The sequence below is a fragment of the Filicampus tigris genome, chromosome 10 (genome assembly GCF_054856515.1).
Source record: "Filicampus tigris isolate MCC_2025a chromosome 10, RoL_Ftig_1.0, whole genome shotgun sequence".
Taxonomy (NCBI): Eukaryota; Metazoa; Chordata; class Actinopteri; order Syngnathiformes; family Syngnathidae; genus Filicampus; species Filicampus tigris.
Genome location: NC_141226.1, coordinates 16389822 through 16409526, shown reverse-complemented (window position 1 = coordinate 16409526; position 19705 = coordinate 16389822). Strand labels below are relative to the sequence as shown.

The 19705-nt window shown below is 40.6% G+C and overlaps 3 protein-coding genes across 8 annotated transcripts in view; 1 reads left to right on the top strand and 2 right to left on the bottom strand.

Annotated features, from left to right (window-relative positions):
* LOC147141064 (oxysterol-binding protein-related protein 1-like) overlaps positions 1-1751 on the top strand; it is a 41656-nt gene extending 39905 nt beyond the window's left edge. For all 4 annotated transcript variants that reach the window (XM_086044129.1, XM_086044127.1, XM_086044128.1 and 1 more), the window contains 2 exons: positions 208-298; positions 458-1751. In XM_086044129.1, coding sequence (XP_085900255.1) covers positions 208-298; positions 458-560 — 194 coding nt within the window. In that variant the 3' untranslated portion in view covers positions 561-1751. The remainder of the gene's footprint in view (positions 1-207; positions 299-457) is intronic.
* Positions 1752-1866: 115 nt separating this feature from the next.
* LOC147141063 (tetratricopeptide repeat protein 39C-like) lies at positions 1867-9607 on the bottom strand. The gene is made up of 14 exons (XM_086044132.1): positions 9462-9607; positions 7148-7196; positions 6568-6696; positions 6206-6320; positions 5737-6115; positions 4823-4991; positions 4639-4732; positions 3991-4098; positions 3771-3880; positions 3535-3658; positions 3355-3452; positions 3171-3275; positions 2301-2339; positions 1867-2223 (listed from the first exon to the last, which is right to left on the bottom strand). Exons 1-14 carry the CDS (start codon positions 9596-9598, stop codon positions 2134-2136), a joined length of 1746 nt encoding a protein of 581 aa, XP_085900258.1. The 5' UTR covers positions 9599-9607; the 3' UTR covers positions 1867-2133.
* A 3363-nt stretch (positions 9608-12970) lies between these two features.
* Positions 12971-19705, bottom strand: part of LOC147141062 (laminin subunit alpha-3-like) — a 65743-nt gene continuing 59008 nt past the window's right edge. Inside the window, exons 68-78 of one of the 3 annotated variants that reach the window (XM_086044125.1) lie at positions 19540-19670; positions 18910-19047; positions 18710-18830; positions 16440-16573; positions 16139-16319; positions 15873-16031; positions 15630-15795; positions 15244-15413; positions 13792-13885; positions 13599-13715; positions 12971-13337 (exon numbers count right to left, since the gene is read on the bottom strand). In XM_086044125.1, coding sequence (XP_085900251.1) covers positions 13195-13337; positions 13599-13715; positions 13792-13885; positions 15244-15413; positions 15630-15795; positions 15873-16031; positions 16139-16319; positions 16440-16573; positions 18710-18830; positions 18910-19047; positions 19540-19670 — 1554 coding nt within the window. In that variant the 3' untranslated portion in view covers positions 12971-13194. Of the gene's footprint in view, positions 13341-13598; positions 13716-13791; positions 13886-15243; positions 15414-15629; positions 15796-15872; positions 16032-16138; positions 16320-16439; positions 16574-17811; positions 18020-18709; positions 18831-18909; positions 19048-19539; positions 19671-19705 lie in introns of those variants that run through there. The other 2 variants (XM_086044124.1, XM_086044126.1) reach the window with 2 other exon arrangements.

The window sequence follows — 19705 nt, the reverse complement described above, 5'->3', positions numbered from 1 at the left end:
ATTCTGACTTTAATCTCAGAATTCTGACTTTAAAGTCAGAATTCTGAGATAAGTGAGAATCTTGCCAACCTATTCCCCCACGGGCCCTAATCCTCTTCTGCAGTCTTGCAATATGGTGCTCCCAGTTTTAACAATCTAACGCAAGTGTGTCATTTCACATACGGTATTTACATTGCCACTGTGTATGTGTGTGTGATCGTTTGGTAGACGTAGCAAGTGCGGAGAAGAAGCGACTGGAGGAAAAACAGAGGACCGCCCGGAAGAATCGCGGCAAGTCGACAGACGATTGGAAAACCAGGTAATAGGGTCGTGCGTGCGTGTGTGGGCGGGGGGGCGAGGCGTGTGTGCGTGTGCACGCATGCTGCCATTTGCACTGCTCTGTACTGCCCCCATCAGGACAGACCGCACTACTGTACATGTGAGTCTATCATTAATAGTTTTGTTAAAACATCCACAGGTGGTTTCAGCAAGGAGCCAACCCGCACAATAAAGCTCAAGACTGGCTGTGCGTGAAAGGTTACTGGGACAGAAAGTTCACACAGCTGCCCGACATCTACTAAGACCAGGAAACGCAAAGATCCCGTTGGACTTCCTTGAAACGTTCAACATGTCAATTTTGGTGTGGCGCTGCCATTAGATGATCACTAAGTTAATAGATGTTTAAATGCAGGCACTTTAGGTCCAGTGTGAACGGTAGAGCACAAAAAACGCATTGAGACATAATTAAAGGAGACTTAATATGCAATTTAAACGTTTCAGATGTCTTAATAAAAGGTCTGACATGCTTGGGTCAAAATAAAAACTGATCAAGAATTACATCAATATGCACTTGAAAATGGTTTGGGTTGGCAGTTCTGTTTCAGGCAAATACAGAGTAATGCTTTTTTGAACATGATTGTGGGTGAAACTAGGGTGTTTCAACAAAGCAAGCAACTGCTCAGTGTTGCTAACTAAGCAACGGTTCCTTCTAAACCTGTGAAAAATAGATATCTTGACAAATCAATTATTGGAGACGTTGAGATCTACTTTTCACAGACAACACACACACACACACAAAAAAAGATGTCAACCAGTGCCAGTTATTAAAAGCCAACTCTGGTACCACTGTTATTTAAGGCTCATGTGCACCAACACTGCAGCTCTGCTTACCTTTGGGCTTAGGCATGAGAGAGCTTCTCTGTGGTCTGTTCGTTGCTTGACAATGGGACTAGCTGCCAAGGCTTACGTTAAGAAATTGTGTATGGACGGTTATGTAAATTAGCCCAATTGTGATAGAATACTCCAGAGATTCAAGCCACTGAAAAGTCCATTTTGCGTAAGACATTCCCTTTAATGAGGGTTTCATTATAATTGACTTTTGGTTTCGACAATGAGAATCAATTATTAATTTGTAATTTTCCGTGTGCATTGACTGCTTACTTTTACTATGTATAGATAGTCCAGTTTTCAAATATACTGTAGGTGCTTTTGGTTGTCAGGGTGAAAATTTGAACTGGATTAAAAACAATACATGTCAGGAACATGTATGACGTAAGAGCACTGCATTGTTTTTTGGTTGTTTTTTTTCTCTCTTACTGTGACAGGGTCTTAAATACGATAGTATGTATATTTCTAGCAATGTATGCATACGTACATACAATAAGTGCATGTGAATCACTGTAACTATGCAACCACCTCCACAACCCTCATCATGTGAGTAGCTGCTCTTTAAGAATATTTCTATTGTTCAATAAAAGCTCAATTATAACAAGCTCTTGGTTTTATTTGCTTTAATTAAACAAAAATTGAATAGTGCACCATTTGGTCTTTCGTGGCCTAATTTTTAGCCCTTAACCTTTGCTGCTGAAAAAATATCACACCTCAGGGTCCCATAAAAATAATTTTAATAGCTTAAGACACAATATATGAAAGAGAACCTAGTTCACAGCAAAGTAATGTGAACCATAAAATGTTCTCTAAGAAATACGTGCAAAACATTTCCACATGGGGGAAAAATGTGCAGTATTGCAAAGGCCAGTAAACCTTTTCCATACAAACCACAGAATCCGTTTCAAAAAGACGCCACCAAAACATAAATACTTTAAACTTTTGTTATTGGTTGTCTTTTTTTTTTCCTGCTAAAGTCGACACGCTTCAAGGTTGAGCTGCCGCTCGCACCGAGGCGAGAGCCGAGTGGATCCGCACGTGAAGTCTGTTCTCAAAGTCATAGCCTGCATAGTCCTCCTGCAAAAGACAAAATGTCCTTCAAAAACCAACAGCACGTGTGCCAATTTCGTGGCAGCGGCAACACACTGTTATACCTTCGCCTGAAGCATCAACATGTGGCCGTTGGATGCAGACTGTAGGGGGACAAAAAAAAAAAAAAAAGAAAGACTGTCACCTTGAATAACCCAACATGAGGCACTGACACGATGAGCTCACAGGAAATAGATGTTGAGTACCTCAGAGTATATTATGACCACGATTATTGGTATTGCAGTATTGCTAAAAAAAAAAATGACAACAAAAAAAATCCAACATACATGCTTTGAAAACATGTTTCAATTTGGAATACTAAAATCCGAAATCAGAAAATGTCAACATAACCAAATTCATTTTTTTTATGCATACATGAGCCAAAACATCTGTGTCTATATTCGATAGTGGCGGAATTCTATTAATCATTATTCTAGTTAATTAGTTATCAATTCTCAATTTAAAAAAAAATATTTGACACAATGTTCAGTAACAAGTTGATTTGCCAGCAAAAAACGAATTTGAAGATATAAAACAAAATTCGTCATTTTATTTAGTTTACTTACTTTTTGAAAATGTCGAATTATTTTATTTATCAATGCTTTTAAATGTTGTACTTTTAATGACATGAAGCACAGTTACCTTGTGTATGAAATGCGCCGTATAAATAAAGCTGCCTTGCTTTAAAGAAATGCTATTTTTCCAATAGACTGCTACTAACAGAGATTTTTAAGCGCAATTCCACACCATTATATAAACATTACATGATTTCAAGCTAGTTTGATTTGACTTGTTAGCACGCGCGAGGCTCTAACTCTTAAATTCACAACTCAAGCACTTAATCCTGATGAAAGTCGTTCCTGCGTGAGGCTTCAAGACTGAGGCATGGGGGAGCTCTGTCTGCTACTTGAGAGCTGAAATCAGGCATTTCCTACCTCAGAGTCGTTGAGCAGCATGCAGCCCAATTCGTAGCAGGCGTAAGGCTGCACGTACGAGTTGCTCAGCAGGCCCATCTCATCGCGCAAAGCCACCTGGAAATACTGCACACGCAAATCCAGTTCCAAAACGAGATTTGTATTTGGATTGTATTATCATAATGATCATTAGTGATGTGAATACCTGAATGGCATCTTTGTTGTTATGCAGGTATTTGCTCACAGTTCCCAAAAGCAGGTTTTTCAGCCCTGCGCAGGAGGCGTCGTCGATAGCCTGCAGGACTACGAAAACACAAGACTCTTTTTATTTATTCATTTTTTTAAATACCAAAGAGCAGATGACTATCAAAGACTAGCGTGGTACCTTGCGCCATTGTGTGTAATTTGCTGGGGGAGCAGTTGCAGAGAGCTTTCCAAAGATAAAGGATCTCAATGACGGAGAGGACGCACAGTTCTTTGGACAGACTGGGGATCCTCAGCTTCTCAGCCTGCCACAGAATCAATCGGCCGATTAATCAGTCATCGCAATTTTATTCTACCGAATATCACAATCAGCATCGGCCCCCCAAAAATCCGTATCGGTCGGTAACGTGTATCCACCTTCTTCATGGAGAAGAGCTCTATTTGATTGTTCTTGCGTTTGAACAGTTTTTGGACATCGTCGAAAACTCCGGAGGCTCCCTGCAGGTCGCCCATGGCTCCTTGACAAACTGAAAAAAAAAAAAAGAAGAAATAATTTTAAAATAAAGAAATAAATATAACCGAAACACGGATTAGGAGCCAATACAAACACTGTGGAGGATCTAAGCAGGGTTAGCACCTGCAGTCAAATATGCGTAGTAGCACTGGGACCAGCGAGACTCGTTCTTCAGACGCTCAAAGGCCTTGAAAGCCTCCAAGTAGTTCAGCTCGATCATGTTGCACCACCCTAAAAAACATACGACAGACAGATAAAGTGCCGAATGTACTGACTCCTACTTCTACTAACTACTAGGGAGGTTGGCAACAACTCCATGGATATTCCATTTCTGAATAACATGTGCAACTGTAGTCACAGGAACTTTGAGCTGTTTGGAGACAACTTTCTCCTTTGCTTCCTCTGGTCCAGGTTTAGTGTGGTACACACCATGTCCCCGAGTTTGACAGTGATGCTAATTTGAGGACATATATCGATTCAACATGTTCCAGTGGTGAAATTATTTCCATCTTTTAAGACAACCGTTTTGTTTTTTTTGTCCAGTCCTGTTCCATGAGTTTGTGTTCAAAATAATAACAATTCTGTTGAACCACAATTCAAAAGCAATGTCTGATTTTCAATGGCTAATTTTCATGACATTTTTATTCATTATGACTTTTGTCAGATTCAAGGTATTTCTGTGGCCGATGTGGGCTTTTCTTTCATTAACACGGGTGTACCGACAATGTTGTCCATGTGTGTACACGTAAGAATCAAGTGGAGAAACCGTACCTATTTCATACAAACACACATGCTGGATCTCCCTCTGCTCTGAGGCCAACTGTAAGGCGTCGCTGAAAGACGTCAAGGCGGCGCTCATCTGGCTCTACGCACACACAGGAAGTTGCTTGTGACACAATGTTGCGTTTTCAGCAAACCGGTGGGTGGGGGTGTCTGTCGACAGACAGGCGCTCGCCTCGAGACGCTGGACTCTGCCTTTAAAGAACATGAAGAGCGACGAATTGGGGTAGATGGTCTCCCTCTGCCGAAGAATGGCTTTGGCCTCCGCCAGGCCCGAGTGGGTGTCGCTGTCGTCCAGGGCGAAGAAGGGCTGCACTACCGTGTGGTACCACAGGAGGGCCAGGCTGTCGCATGAAGAATACGAAATGTCAGCAAAAATGAAATAAAATAAAAAATAAATGGAAATGGAAAAAAAAAATTTTTTTCCCCTAAAAAGTTGGTCCAATTCCAACTTGTTCAACCATTATGGAGGTCCCGCAAGGGCTGGACGAATCGTTGATCACTACTAGCAATCGCAATAAATTTCATGTCCATCACAGTGATCAGCTGCGAGCATATTTACTCAATTAAACATTCCGGAAATGTGTGTGACAACCGGTAATCTGTAAAACACAAAAATATAACATTTCATTTCACATTCGTCGTCGCACCACTGTTCCAACATGACGTGTGGCTCTTGTTTGTTTTTATGATGTAAGCCTCTCTCGCAAGGCAGCAAATGTTGTGCTGTGCTCTTTGGAGATAGACAATGTACATTATTCTATATTTTTCTTCATTTGTTGTATTGTTGAGTAAAAATTGTTGTCGTATATTTCTGTTCATCTTTTTCATTTTTTTATTTACAGTACTTCATGTGACTAAAATGTTGTACTGTACCCTTAAAAGTACTCTTATTTTTTGTTCTGTTTTCAATACCGGCAATTTAAAAACAATATGAATAAAATTGTGATAAATCAAGATCCTACAACGTGAAAAAATATCTCTGATTATCATTACTGTTCTGATTTATTTTGCCATACCGTGTGTCTTGGTCCCGCTATATTTCAACGGTAACTGCTGCAATCCGGATGCACTCGCACTCGCACTCACGTGGCTAAGGGGGCCTTCATGTCTTTACTCTCGCTGGCGCACGCCAGCGCCGACAGTCCTTGGAGACGGTCGCCGGGGAAGCCCAGCAGGTTGACGATCTTGAGGAGGTGCGGCGGCACCATGGAGATGCACAAGTGGAAGAGGCCGTAGCCGAAGCTGACCGAACCTTTGAGCCGCTCCAGGTCTTCGGCGCCAACGGCGTCCGGCCGCTGGCAAGGGCTCGACGCAGCGGGGGACGGCGACGACAAGGCCTGCTGCTCGGACGCCTTCCTCCTCCTCCTGCTGCTGCTGCTGCGCTCCTGCAGCTGCATGATGTCGCTGTAACATTTGTCGTAAACTTTCCAGGCTTTGCGGAGGATCCAGCCGCCTTTGATGTACGCTGTGGGGGTCAAATGACAACGACACAAATTAGTCTAAAAGGTCTGTACTACTTCACCCGTCCGCCCCACCCCCCACCCAACCAATTAACCTGAGAGTTCTTGTTTGGTGAAAGCTAGCACGGCGAGGTAAACCTGGCAGTCGGCAATGATGATCTGCCTCTGGAGTCGCTCCACGGTGGCCGCCCCCGACCTCCGAGAGTCCGCCTACTCGCACGAGAAATAACTCACACTTTTCAAAGCACACACAAGGCCACTGGGAGAACTTAAGAATCACCTTTGCTTTTCCTTAGAGCAGACACATTATGGAAAATTAACTTTTTAATGGCTTGTACACATATAGATGGATCTCTGGAGTGTTTGCCCACCCAGCAATTATAAAATGAAATGAGTAGATATTTTATTTTAGGGCTGCAACTAACGGTGACACTCGTCAACAAAAGTCCAGACTCACAGAGCGCTTCATCTTGTTTTTGAGGGTTTGGATGACGCCGGCGTTTTCGCTCTCGCACAACCTCTCCGTCGCTTTGAGGTCCTCGGACGCCTGCTGCATCTTCTCCTCTTCAAAAGTCATCATGGCGTTCTCAACAACAAAACAAAACCAAATCAAAGACAGAAATTGCATGTACGTTTTAGGGGGGGGGAAACTTTGCCAAACATTGTCCATGTGATTACACATGAAGTGCTCAGTGAAAGTGAGCAAAAACATTCTAACCCTGGATTAAGTGTTGGATTATCACGAGTCCAGAAATCAATATTAGAAATCCGAGGAAAAGGCCGCGCAATTAGCAATGCTACAACTCCTCCTGACTGTTATGTTGGAATCGGATACACTTTTTATTTGCCAAATGCATCATATCACAACGCTTAATAACAAAAGACCATGAAAAATAGGGCTAAACAGACAATAAATGCACATTCGCAACAACAACAAATATGTAGAGTATGTACTTGTTATTGAATAGGTCTAAATAATTCAATCCATAAAAGGTTATGTTGAAAAACCAAGTAACACGTGTTTGGCGTCGACTCACCAGAAAACTTACAAAACTGGCACCGAAGCTCATGAGAGGACTGTGGTTCCTGTGGCAAAAAAAAAACACAACAACAAAAAAAAGCATGTCAGCGCGTCACAGAACACGTCGCACGCTCAAACACATCGTTTCATAACATTCAAACGGCTGGACAATTCAGTCGGATAGTGTGCAAAAAAAAAAAGTTTAGAACGTCATAATGTGGGACTAAGAAAAAAATTCTGTATGTTCTTAACTCCTGTTTGGAGCAAGCGTCATTCAGAGCAGAATATTGGAGTGGAGCAAAAGTAGTTAAGACTGAACCAACAGCGCCTCTGCTGGTTGCAAATAAGAACTGCATGTCATTTTGCCTCAACCTCACACGATCAATGCAAATCTTTAAGGATCAATTACAATTTCAGTTTACCACGGTACTGACATACCACCTTGTGACGAGTGACGCACATGAATTTCATATCATAATTGTACACGGTCACGTGGCACAAAAAGATATTTAGGGCGGCCAATATTAGCTCCTGTAAAATCAGATGCTCTTTTTTTTTTAACACATTACAACATAAAACAAAGATTCAAAAATCCGCCCTACAAATGGCCTATTCTTTTTACATTTGTTATCCTACAAATATTTACTCTAGTTATGACCGAACAACTGTGTTAACATAAATTAGTGACAGACTTTGGCGTGTTCTACCAAACACCCAAAAATCTATCCGTTTTCCAGTCAATGATGTGACAAATGGTAGTAAAAAATTGGCTTTAAATCAGTCGATTTGCTGCCTAATATTCTTTTCTCCCTTGATGCAACACAACTGGCAGCTGGGCAACAAGCTGGTTAATACAAGCGATGCATATTTACGTGGTTCAAAAGCAGGACGGCCCCCAAGTGTGCAGTGCAATTAGAGAGCAGTTGGGGGGGCAGTTTATGAGGGGGGGGGGGGGGGCTTTCCCCCTCTGCGCCACATCAGCACAGCCACCCACCACAAAATCAGCCCATATGATATCCATACAATAAAAGGACTCAGAGAACCATTATTACAGTTTTGCATTACTTGAAAATATTACCCAGAGTGCTTACTTTTTAAAGTTTTGGGATCTTGGGAGAAGATAAATAGTAGCGATGTCCTGATCACTTTTTTGGGGATTAAAGAAATAATATTATGAGGGGAAAGCCCTAAGCTAGTTTCTGACAAGTTAACTCCTCAAGAGCACAACAGGAGACACACTCATGCAGAATACAGTCTAACTGATACTATGATGCATTCATTTGAAAATGCTCCACTGCTCACTACTGAGTAGTGCACATGAGTATGGCAATGCATGCAAGGAGAAAAGGCGGACAAGATGATTATTGTCAGGATCCGCATGTTTTTTGCAGTCACGCGGCTGTTTGAACATCAGCAGCTCAATGCTAGCGTGTGAACATTTGCTGGAGGCTGTTTGAAGATGGCAAATGTGTCTTCTTGTGACCTGTCAGACTGCTTAAACATTAGCTACTGCTTTGGGTTTCACCTTGAAAATTGCATTTGCTGTTAAGCAAACATGAAGACGAGTGAGTTAAGTGGGTGAAAAGCAAACCATTTTGAAGTTAAAATCAGAGCTGTTGCGCAAATATTGGGCATGGCCAAAACAACAATTTGGTCCGGCTTAGCTTGCGGACATCACATGACCAAACACAGAAAACAGGTGAGCCGCGACTGGTCGTTACTAAGACCTGAGCAACTGTGGTCATTTTCAGTCGCCAACAAGTGGCACAATTCATGGATGTGTATAATAGCTTGCACTGCCAGTCACCTGTCACGGGTGAAGCCTCTCGCTCACATGTCTCTAGCTAGTCTAAAACAAACAAAAGTTTCAGTTTTTGACTTGGCTTTCCCGTTAAAGGTCATAAAAAAGTTAAGTGCTGTAAATGCGCTCATAACAATAAACATAACAATGCCTAAACTGTATTTCTATACTGTATTGCGGATTTGACTTACCGCAGTGGGGTTCCGGAACATAACCCACGAGGCGGATTTACTGTACCTACTTATTCAAGATTTTTCTTTTTTATTCCCAAATGCACTATAATGGCCATAAATTATTCGCGGCTTTTCGCGGGGCGGCCCAATTTCTGTCCACTGTACTGTAACAGACATTTGTCAGATACTTGTTACACAGACAAACGTAACAGCTAACGTATAACCAAAATGTAAGTAACGTCACCTAGATTCTAGACGCAGCAGACATGTAACGCAAAATGGAACGTGTAACGCAAATCTCGTAAGCAAGCAGTCACTGGAATGGACGCTGCTTGACGTCTCCACAGCACACTCACCTGTACGATCTGAAGAGCTTGTCGCTCTCCTTGAATCCATTATTCAGAAGCATGTTAATGCCTTTCAGTGCCAGCTCGGCGTCGTTGAAAGCCTCCCTTTCGTCGTCTTCCACGGTGGCTTCCGTCGGGGCCGCCATTGAAGTTGGCCAACACCGGGGGGGTGGGCGAGAGTGGCCGCGAGAGGCTGCTTCGAAGGCGGCGGCGAGGCAGAGCTGCACGCGCGCTGTCTGGCGGCTGACTTGACTTCCAGGGGCTCAGCTCAGCTGGAGGTTTGTGTTCCAGTCAGTCACTCACAGTGCAGGAAGTGTGGTGCCTTCGGGTGTCACTGGAATTCTGAGAACTACAGTGACATATGCAGTGATCTCTGTTAACGCTACGTAAAGTAACCGTGATTAAATGACGTCACATCTCAAGAACATCGGAGGATGTACAAAGTAAGATGCGCAAATAGAAATGTACAACAATAAAGGCATATTCAGCTTGTACTTTGATTACTCTTCTAATTACGTGAATGATTTTAAATGTATAATTCGAGTGGGCGTGGTGTTGGTCGGAAGACGTCACTAAAGAAGACGTGCTTGTTTAATGCTATGATTCCCTCCCAACAAATGTGAAATTGCACTGGGGAACACAATTTTTGTTAGGTCTGACAGATATTTTAACCAGGGTTAGAGTTAGGTATTTCTGGGTGCGGAGTCCTAAACTGAGCTCAGTTTTTCACTATTACATCAAGTTTTTGAGTGGTAAGATCCTGGGTTTCTTAAAAAAAATATGACAATTTAAATAAATGTGTATGTATGCAAATAAAACACAGATGGAATAGTTACAAGCTTTGAAAAAAATGCATAAAACAAAATAGATTTTACAATGCTATGTCCATGTCTCCTACTATGCTAGCTTTCTGTTTGCAGATATTGATAGCGCTAGGGCTGCTCGATTATGAAAAAAATATTAATCGCGATTGTTTTGGTAATAATTGAAATCACAATCATTCAAACGATTATTTATTTTTTGCTACAAAAGAAGAACAGGTTTAAACATGTAAAAAATATTAAGACAAAATTCTTTGAAACGCTATAATAATTTAAGTTCGTTTTGGACCCAACAACATTTATTAAATTAATTATTTAAAACAAATTTAAGTGTAAATGTATAAATTCAAGTATGGTTTCCTTGTATAAACAAAAGAGTTAACTTGCGATGCACCTATAAGTAGTAAACTGCTTGGAGTAAAATGCCAATTTTGACAGAATACCAGACATGCTATACATCTATACATTTAGACCTTTGTCTGGAGCCTTTTTTGTTTTGTTTTTAAAGTAATATTTGCATATAGTAAAGAAAGTTAAAGTAATTTGCTTCTGATAAATTATAAATTTAATATGCTGATTGGGTCAAACTAATCTAAATGTTGACTGTTACATACTAGTACGTAATCTATACAATACTTCTAAATTACAGTAGGCCATATATAAACTGCATTACAATATAATGACCAATAATATGTTTGCAAACTGCATTTGAAACAATTTGAAACAAAAATGAACACACAAAAATTTGACTTCATATTATATACTACACAAGAAATTTAACTTAAGTCACAGTTTAGTTTGGTTTCTATTTTTGTGCTGGTTAAAGTAGTGTATATTTGCATAAGATATGTTATTTAAAATAAATCCCTCGTGCCGATTGCGAAGTGGAGTCTGTGCCCTAAACATTTGGAAGCCTTGTCCAGGCAATAGAGTCTGTTATCTTTTTGTGTCTCTCCGATGTTTATGGGTGGGGGTTGCTGCGTACAGTGATTTAGAGATTTGCGTTGCAGACGACGCCAAATCTAACTCGGTGTTTTCTTGCTTAGGTGTACCATAACATCATCGTAAACCAAACGATGGTTGAATAGATTCGTTGTGTTGCCGGTGGATGCAGAGGCAAGTTGCACTTTATACGTCTTTGCTCGCCATCTTCCACGGCAAACCCAAAATGTAACCAAATAAGCGATTTCGACTTGCCTTGCTTGTTTACAAGTCGTTCCTGTGTCGGGTCTTGTGCCATTTTTAGGTCTGTTACCGTTGAGTAGGAGCATGTGCAGTGTGACTTGCGGAGTGCGGGCTGACTGGCTGGCTAGCTAGCTAGCTAGCTTGGAGAGGGCGGTGAGGCGGAGTAACTCGTGTGCGCATGCCTCAAAAACAACTCAAAATTAATATTAATTGTTTTTTTTTATGGTTATGCCAATTTTGTAATCGTGGAGTGTGCTAATCCAATTCGTAATTGAATTTTGATTAATTACACAGCCCTAGATAGCGCTGACCTGTTGGGAGCTGCACACACCTCTCACCACACTGACTACTGACATGCAGTCAATAACCCTTTTAAAACCCGAATATTGGGAGTATTTGGGGTTTTAAACATGCAAAATAACCCGAATATTCCCTTATGCAGATTTGTAAAATTCTGAATATCATGCCTGGGTTACTCGTTTTCCAACCCGAATATGTGCGCAAGTATATACACCGATCTGAATTTCCCGACTTCCCGAGACACTCTGCGCATGCTGAACCGCAAGGAATCTTGGTCTTTGTAGAACAGGAAGCGGAAGAACAAGCAGAGATGATGGATAATTGCATCATGACGTTGTCCGTGCGTTACCGTTTCAATCGGGTTATTTAAATGCGGAGATAAATCAAGCCATGTAAAAAAAAAAAAAAAAAAAATTCTTGAATAAATGGAGCTAAACCTCCAATAGTGGGAGTTTATTTATTTTTTTGGCATGCACAAATTTGTTTGATGTGCTGAGATTTATTGCAAAGTAAACCTGGCTCAAGAAAGGTTGTCTAACACTGTTTGGACTGCTATTAAATACTGATTAACAAAATAAATAAACAAAAGAGATTTCAGAATTAATTTCTGAAGTAATTTAATTGGCGAAGTTAAAAATGGTTTACAAACCAGTGGTCACAAAACAGGAATGCAAGTTTTAATAAAAAAATCCAATCTTGATTAAATTTTCAGTTTTTTTTCTTTTGCATTCAGAGGCAAACACTGTCTGAATCATGCAGCAATGTCTTTTTTGGGGGTATATTGTTCCATTATTAATCTTAAACTCAGGACATGCCATTGTCGGGTGTAAACCACATTGAGAACCACTCGGAAGAATGCATGCAAAAGGAATGCAAAAAAATTGGAAAAACGCAGTCATAAATGTGATTTCTTGGCCTTTGTGGGGACTCAAATGATGCAATAGGGAATCCAACACGCCAAATGGGAGAAGTAGCGAGCACCATCAACTGCAAAGTATTTTTACATAAATGTTTGGGTCCAACCATTTTTCATCTCCAAGCACCAACGCAATATACATACTGCATTTACATATATATATATATATATATTATCAATAATGTTGTTAAAGTGCTCTGTTATTATGTACTGTACACTGCAGCTCCAACTGACTAATCACATATGCACCCCCCCCCCCCCCCCCCCCCCCCCCCCCCCCCCCAAAAAAAGGAGATGCATTGTGGAGCTGGTGCTGTACATTATTTTAAAATAATATTTTAAAATAAATACATCCATACACACACACCTCACAATATATACATTTTGACACACACACACACACCCACACACACACACACACATACTCTGTCCTCTTGGTAACAGATTGCACATGGTTGTTTGGAGGTGGTCCCAAGTTTTGGCCCAAAAAAAAACAAAAAAAACACTGCAGTGATGCACTTCAGCCCGGACATTCCTTGAGGTTTACTGGCCCGACCACTGAGGGCAACCTGGAGAACATAACGGAGTCACCGTTGACCTTCATGTCCTGGATGCAGCCCACAAAGGACGACGTGATAGGCGGCGTCCGCAGCAATGACATCCCTTCTGTGGAGAGTGCAGTCAACGTGAAGTATTTCAATTCGTAACGGGCTTTTTGTGTAACTGCGTGACAGACACCACATGGGTAAAAGCATTGAGACGTGCTGTGTTGGATGCTTCCAACTTCATAGGAACAATTTTGAGGAAAGGACTTCTTTGGAGGCTTTAGTGTATATTTTCTTCTATCTTATTTCCAACTTCACATTTGTCCCAATACTTTTGTCCACATTGTGGAAACACATTGATAAGTAGACAGGCACTGACCAGGAACGCCCCCCACATAAAGTGGATATTTGGTCAGATTGGCGTAAGACGGTGGTCCTATCTTGTATGTGTCCACTGTGTCCACGTGAAGTTGCACAACATTCTTCCTCTTGATGACTGCAAGATTTATATGTAAAGTGATATACACGCATACATGTTTGTAGGGACAAGTATGCTGAAGATGGCATTTTACCAGAAATTTTATGAAACGTTCCATCGCAGAGGGTCATTTTTGGCCGCACAGATGCCATGAACTCCCCATTGCCATTGTTAACTACAGCCACAACCTGTAAAAAAGAAAAAAAAAAAAAAAAAGAATGTCACTGACAATAACAACACGCTCATAGATGTTAAGAACAACAAAGAAAAAAAATATCGTTCAACATGTATAGTATTTCATATTGCTAAGCATAACTACACATGCTGACCAAGGTTATTATAGTTTACAAAAATCAACAAAATCATTCATTGCTTTCAAGGGACAGTTTGTAGACGTATGAAGACGCTAACGTAACGCCAGCCTGTACAATGATGTCGTCATGTTCTCTCAGTAGGCTTTAGTGCATCATTGGAGCATCACAGACGCGTGTTCACATTCTGGGGCATGCTTCCACAGTGTTGGAACATACTGTAAATCAATTGTTCAGTATATAAAGAGTGTATGCTAAGTGAGGTCATGCTAAGGAAAACATTAGCATAATGTCGTGTCCTAACTATAATAGTACTTCTTTGGCATCGGTTTTGACAATAAAATTTAGATTCTAATTGTCGTCATTGTACAGTAGATTGTTTTAAATAGTCGCTACAGCTTGAATTAAATCATTGATGTACATTTCATTTCATTGTCTGTTTTTAGCAAAAGTCAACAAATCATTTGTGCTCACTTGCATTGTATTTTGCCTTTTTTTTTGTTGTAAAAATTTCAACTGGGAAAGTTTTAGCTGATCTAGTTATTGCTTATACATAACTATATTAAAATACTTTACGCACTTGAATTTAATTTGAACTTTAACTAAGTCTTTTCTTTCACTGTTTGTAATAGTCTTAGCTAACTTAGCATTTTTTTAATCTTTTAGTTTATTTGGTTTCATTTTACTTTATATTATTGTCTTATTTGGTTTCATTTTCACTCCATTAGAGTTACACATTGAACTTAATTTGATTCCCTTGTTTTGTTTGAATTTACTGCCTTGTTTTTGTTTCGCTGTTTTTTATCTCCTTACTTTGCCGGCTTTACTTTACTGTCTTACGTTTTATCTTACCCTTTATTACCATTTTATTTTCGGCCGCCCTACTCTGTTGACTTAGTTGTAAATGTATTTTACTGCCTTATTTGGTTTAAATCAACTTTATTAACTGTCTACTCGGATGCTGTATAAATTTGATCACATGGTTTTACGGAGAATATAATGTTAGTTCAGATGACTCCCAAATTGTACTCTTACTGCACTTCTCAATTCAATTCAATTGAGTAAAATGTTGGATGGACTTTGAGTTCATTCCTGTATATCCGTGAAAGCTTTTGTACATTTCAGGACCAAACAGATCTTGGCGTATACTGTACCCAAGCTGTTGATAACCCTAAAATGTTAACATTTCCATGTTTTTTTTGTCATAGTACTCAAACCTGTCTGTCAGTCCTCACCTCTCCTCTGAGCAGGTAAATACTGACATAATGTCCTGTGGTCAGTCCTTGAGTTGAGTTGGTCCGTTGAGTTCCGCTAGAATCGCCAACGTGCAGCAGGAGCCCAGTTGGCGTCCTTGGTCGAACGTTAAACAATAGCTCAAAACTGGATCCCACAGCAAAGGAGTCATCTGGAAGCCAAAAAAAGGAGTCATTATTTGATACTATTGAATAATTGACTGAGATTATTTGTTTTAAGTCATTTTGGTTGGATTATTTATGTAAATAGAATATGTGTAAAACCAGAATTCTATGGACTTGACTTGAGATTTACTACAGCTCAGAGTGCGCCTAATGTTGTGACTATATCATGAACTATTACACAGGACTTATTAGTGAGTTCTCACTGATGACGACGTGCGCTCCATTCCCCGAGAAGTAGGCCCCCCTCTGAGTGTGGCCCTCAAAACAGGGGCCGGCCCCGTGGTTTGTGGATGGATTCAGCATGGCCGCTCCGTTCATTTTAAAATGGCGCACACAGCCGGACACGGTTTGCTTTGGGAGGTTCTTGGACTACGAGTGACAAAAAAGGTACAAATCAAAAACAGAGTATAACACTCTAAATATGTGCTCTTTATGTTGTTCTATACCTTTAACTCTTTGTGGAGGTAGTCCGGGGCACTGCCCAAGAACACAGGCGGCATGAAGTGCTTCATGGAGGCCACATCATCCGCACTCAGCTGACCGTCCTGCGCTCGTATCCCGTCCACCACCAGGTGGAATTTCTTCTTCTCCAAACTGAACATCACCTGCAGGAGGTACACCAGAGCGTGAGGCACATACACCTGAGACTCATTGTGCAGTGGAGTGTCAGGTGTGTCATGAGTAACAACAAAGCTAATCTGAGTGTACTCACTGAATGCCACTTTCCATCGTTGTACTTCTCCCTGTTGAAGATCTCATTGTATTTGCCAACAGACAGTCTGATTCTCCCTTTGGACACGTACAGAGCCAAGTGAGAGTTCCCACCTCTCGTCGCAGCGAAGAACAACAAGCCCTCTGGGGATCGAGTCCGGATGTCCAGAGAGAAATGCGGTCTTGGAGGGAAAGAATAATCTACAGTGAGTGAACTGTCTCACGCGCCGCTATGATGTGTCTCAAGAATGAAAATATGAAAACGAGTTTGACGCCGCCGGTCTCACTGTGAAGGGACTCACCTGGGCTGCAGCACCTGCAGCGGCAGGCTGTAGCTCAAGCGGCTCACGGGGCCCCCCATGTGATACGCGTCTGGCACCAGGCCCGGCAGCGTGCACGGAGACGCACTCTCGTTCGTCACGCGCAGCGCGACCTCCTTAAACACAAGCGGAAAGACTCAAATCAAAGCTGGCTCTTTGGAAAAACGGGTTTCCTGTCAACCTTGTCGCCGCGGCCTCCTGGGATGTCCTAAATACTAAATACAGTACGACCGTCGCGGGGTCAACTTATAGATTGTATTAGATATTTTCATTCATCAAATATTTATATTGTGTGTGTTAACAGGTGATCTACCACGGCACTCTACCATTTTGTAACATAATTCATTTGAAATGTGCTGTGTGCTAAACTCAAGTCTAGGGCCTCATGTGTACCAACGGGCCCTGGAATGACGGTTAAATATATATATTTTGATCATATTTTAAGTCATACAAAATGGATGGAGTAATGAACAGATTATATATATATATATATATATATATATATATATATATATATATATATATATATATATATATATATATATATATATACATATATATTAAAAAAAATAAAAAATAAAATAAAAATATATATATATATATATATATATATATATATATATTTTTTTTTTTTTTTTTTTTTTTCGGGCAAATTGAATTAAATGTAATTTTTTTTCTTAACGTTATATTCTGTATGGATTTGCGCAAAGCAAATGATGCGACCAGATCAACAGAACATAATATTTCAGTCTTAAAGAGCTCAGGGGATGTGTGTTTTTGTTATTTACGGTAGCAGCTCGTGTTTCACACCACTTGGATCTGCGATGTTAATCCACCATTACGGATCATATCTGTCAAGTTTATGCAGTTCAAGCCATGTGGGTCGGGAAGACACACTATGATTGCATATCTTTATCCAGCATTGGTTTCAAAAGCGTTTATAAGCAAAGTATCTGAACATTACTAACAAGGCTGTTATATATTGTCACTTAATCAAAAGTAAATGATTCTAAATATATATTTTTCAAAACGCATAATGCAGACATATGGGGGTCTTGCCTGTCCGCCAGACATACAAATAAAAAATGCGTTATGGTCACATGGACCTGGCATGAGGGTGACGATGAGTTATGATTCTGTTCATCCATCCATCCATGTTCTATACCCCAATTCTGTCATCACTGAGAGGAAAATGAAGCCATGCTACCTGCACAAGTCAGGCAAGTGAACCACTACACTATCAATGACTCGAGTTAATATCCAAACTATGCTTATAATCAAAATGGTGGGTGATGTGCATGGATGGAGTGCTTGTGTGTTACTGTTAACATGGAAGAAAGAGACAATGAGATGATTTCAGTCAGGCTTGTTATTTATGAGTGCCGTTTAAGCATAGAAACATCGGAAAAGATCAAACATGGCGTTGAATATTTATTATATTTTGAATTAGTTCTGATGGTCCATAGGCTCATGCAACGCGTTGCTTTTATTGAAGCGTGCGGTACAATGTTAGGGTTAGACTCTTGACGGCAGGTCTTTAGGCTCCTCCTTCTCCGTCATCTCTGGAAATGAGGCAGCGGAATAAAGTCAGTCAAACACATCAAGTCACACGTTTCAACAGCAGTGAGCAGCAGGGACGGGGCCCAATAGAACAGGAATTTTGCTCATTGTGTGGAAGTCAATGGCAACGATGCTGGTTGGTGTTCAGGAGGTGATGTTGTGTGCTGCCTAAAATGGCTGCCAGAGAAATCAGTACGGGAAGAACTAAAACAAGAAAATATTAAATACAGACAAAGAGCACACTCACACAGGAGCTGTTGTCATCCATGTCACTCACATGCACAATTGGCTGATTTTGGGAGGAATATATCCTCCGGTATGGATGAAAAGCTCAACTAGTTACTGTTTTTTCTAGATCAGGCAATTGTTTTGGTGTTTTCTGGTGGTTTCTTGGTTTTAATTTCAATCCCTAATGAGCACAATGCACTTTTTTTTAAAACTGTCATTACCAAATTGCATGTTGCTGAACCGATAACTGAGCTGAATTTGAGCATTTTTCCCCTCTTCCAATTTAATCCAGCAAAGGCCTCTCTGAACTAATATCCCTATATCCCTAACAATTGTAAATGTTCAACATATTCGAGATTTACGATTTTCACAGTTACGTCTGCAAAGTCACAAACTCTGTGAATTGGTATTTGTGTCCGGTAAAGTGGAAATGCATGTTGACGCAGCGCAAGAGCAACACTCACCTTCTTGGGGAAACGATTGATCATCTGTTGGACAGGACGTTCGGGGGTGCACACGTTCAGCAGGACGTCTCCGGACGACTTGAAGTCAGTGAAGTCCTCAGGCTTGTACTGACGGCTGGGCCTGCGAGCGGAAATCAATTAACATGCCGTTAAAAACACGCGACAGCACACAGCGGACGCGGCTCGCCGACGACAATCACCGTCCGGTGTAGAGGTTGGAGATACAGCCTTTGAATTTGTCGCGTCCCAAAATCACCGAGCCCCCCGAGTCCGGCACGGTGACGCTTCCACTCTGCTCCACTCTGCCGCTGTCGTCGTCATCAATGAGTACCGCCGTCCTGTCGGGAGCAATCATATATATATATATATATATATATATATATATATATATATATATATATATATATATATATATATATATATATATATATATATATATATATATATACATCGTGTCGCGATGTATCGTGATAATTTTTATGCCGATACCAAGTATCGATACGTTGATGAAGTATCGATACTTTTGATACCTTAAGTTATGTTTTGCACATTCTATAACATACTTATGGAACATTTTAGGTCCTTAAAGTTGCTATATATATTTTTCTTCTTTTTTTTTCCAGATAGTGCTCTTTTTTTTCCCCATTCTAAGCATGTAGCAAAATTTCACACCTTTTACTTTGTCGCTGTAATTATCATGCCCATGAATTGTCAAATATTCATATTTGCCCTTGCTTTTTGTCAACATTTTCTACAATGATATGATTTATTCGTTTGTATTTTCACAATAGACTTTACCAAATTGCCATGGATTAACGTGCATTTCATACCTGCCAGGTTTTCTGACTACAGTCAAATAATGCCAGTGGCCATCGTTGTATTTGTTGTTGGAAATCCACATCATGTTGTTAAAATACACAATCACATTGCCATTTTCTAAGGCCAGATGAATCCCGTTAGCCTGGATGAACAAAAGGAGTAAAACAAAAAATTGTG

What these genes read in the sequence shown, in the direction of transcription:
- LOC147141063 (XM_086044132.1), bottom strand. Translation starts at nt 9,598, where the DNA reads ATGGCGGCCCCGACGGAAGCCACCGTGGAAGACGACGAAAGGGAGGCT. An exon ending in CCAGTTTTGTAAGTTTTCTG is followed by an intron (nt 6,697 to 7,147) that starts GTGAGTCGACGC and finishes TTTGTTGTTGAG; the next exon opens with AACGCCATGATGACTTTTGA. An exon ending in CACCAAACAAGAACTCTCAG is followed by an intron (nt 6,116 to 6,205) that starts GTTAATTGGTTG and finishes TGACCCCCACAG; the next exon opens with CGTACATCAAAGGCGGCTGG.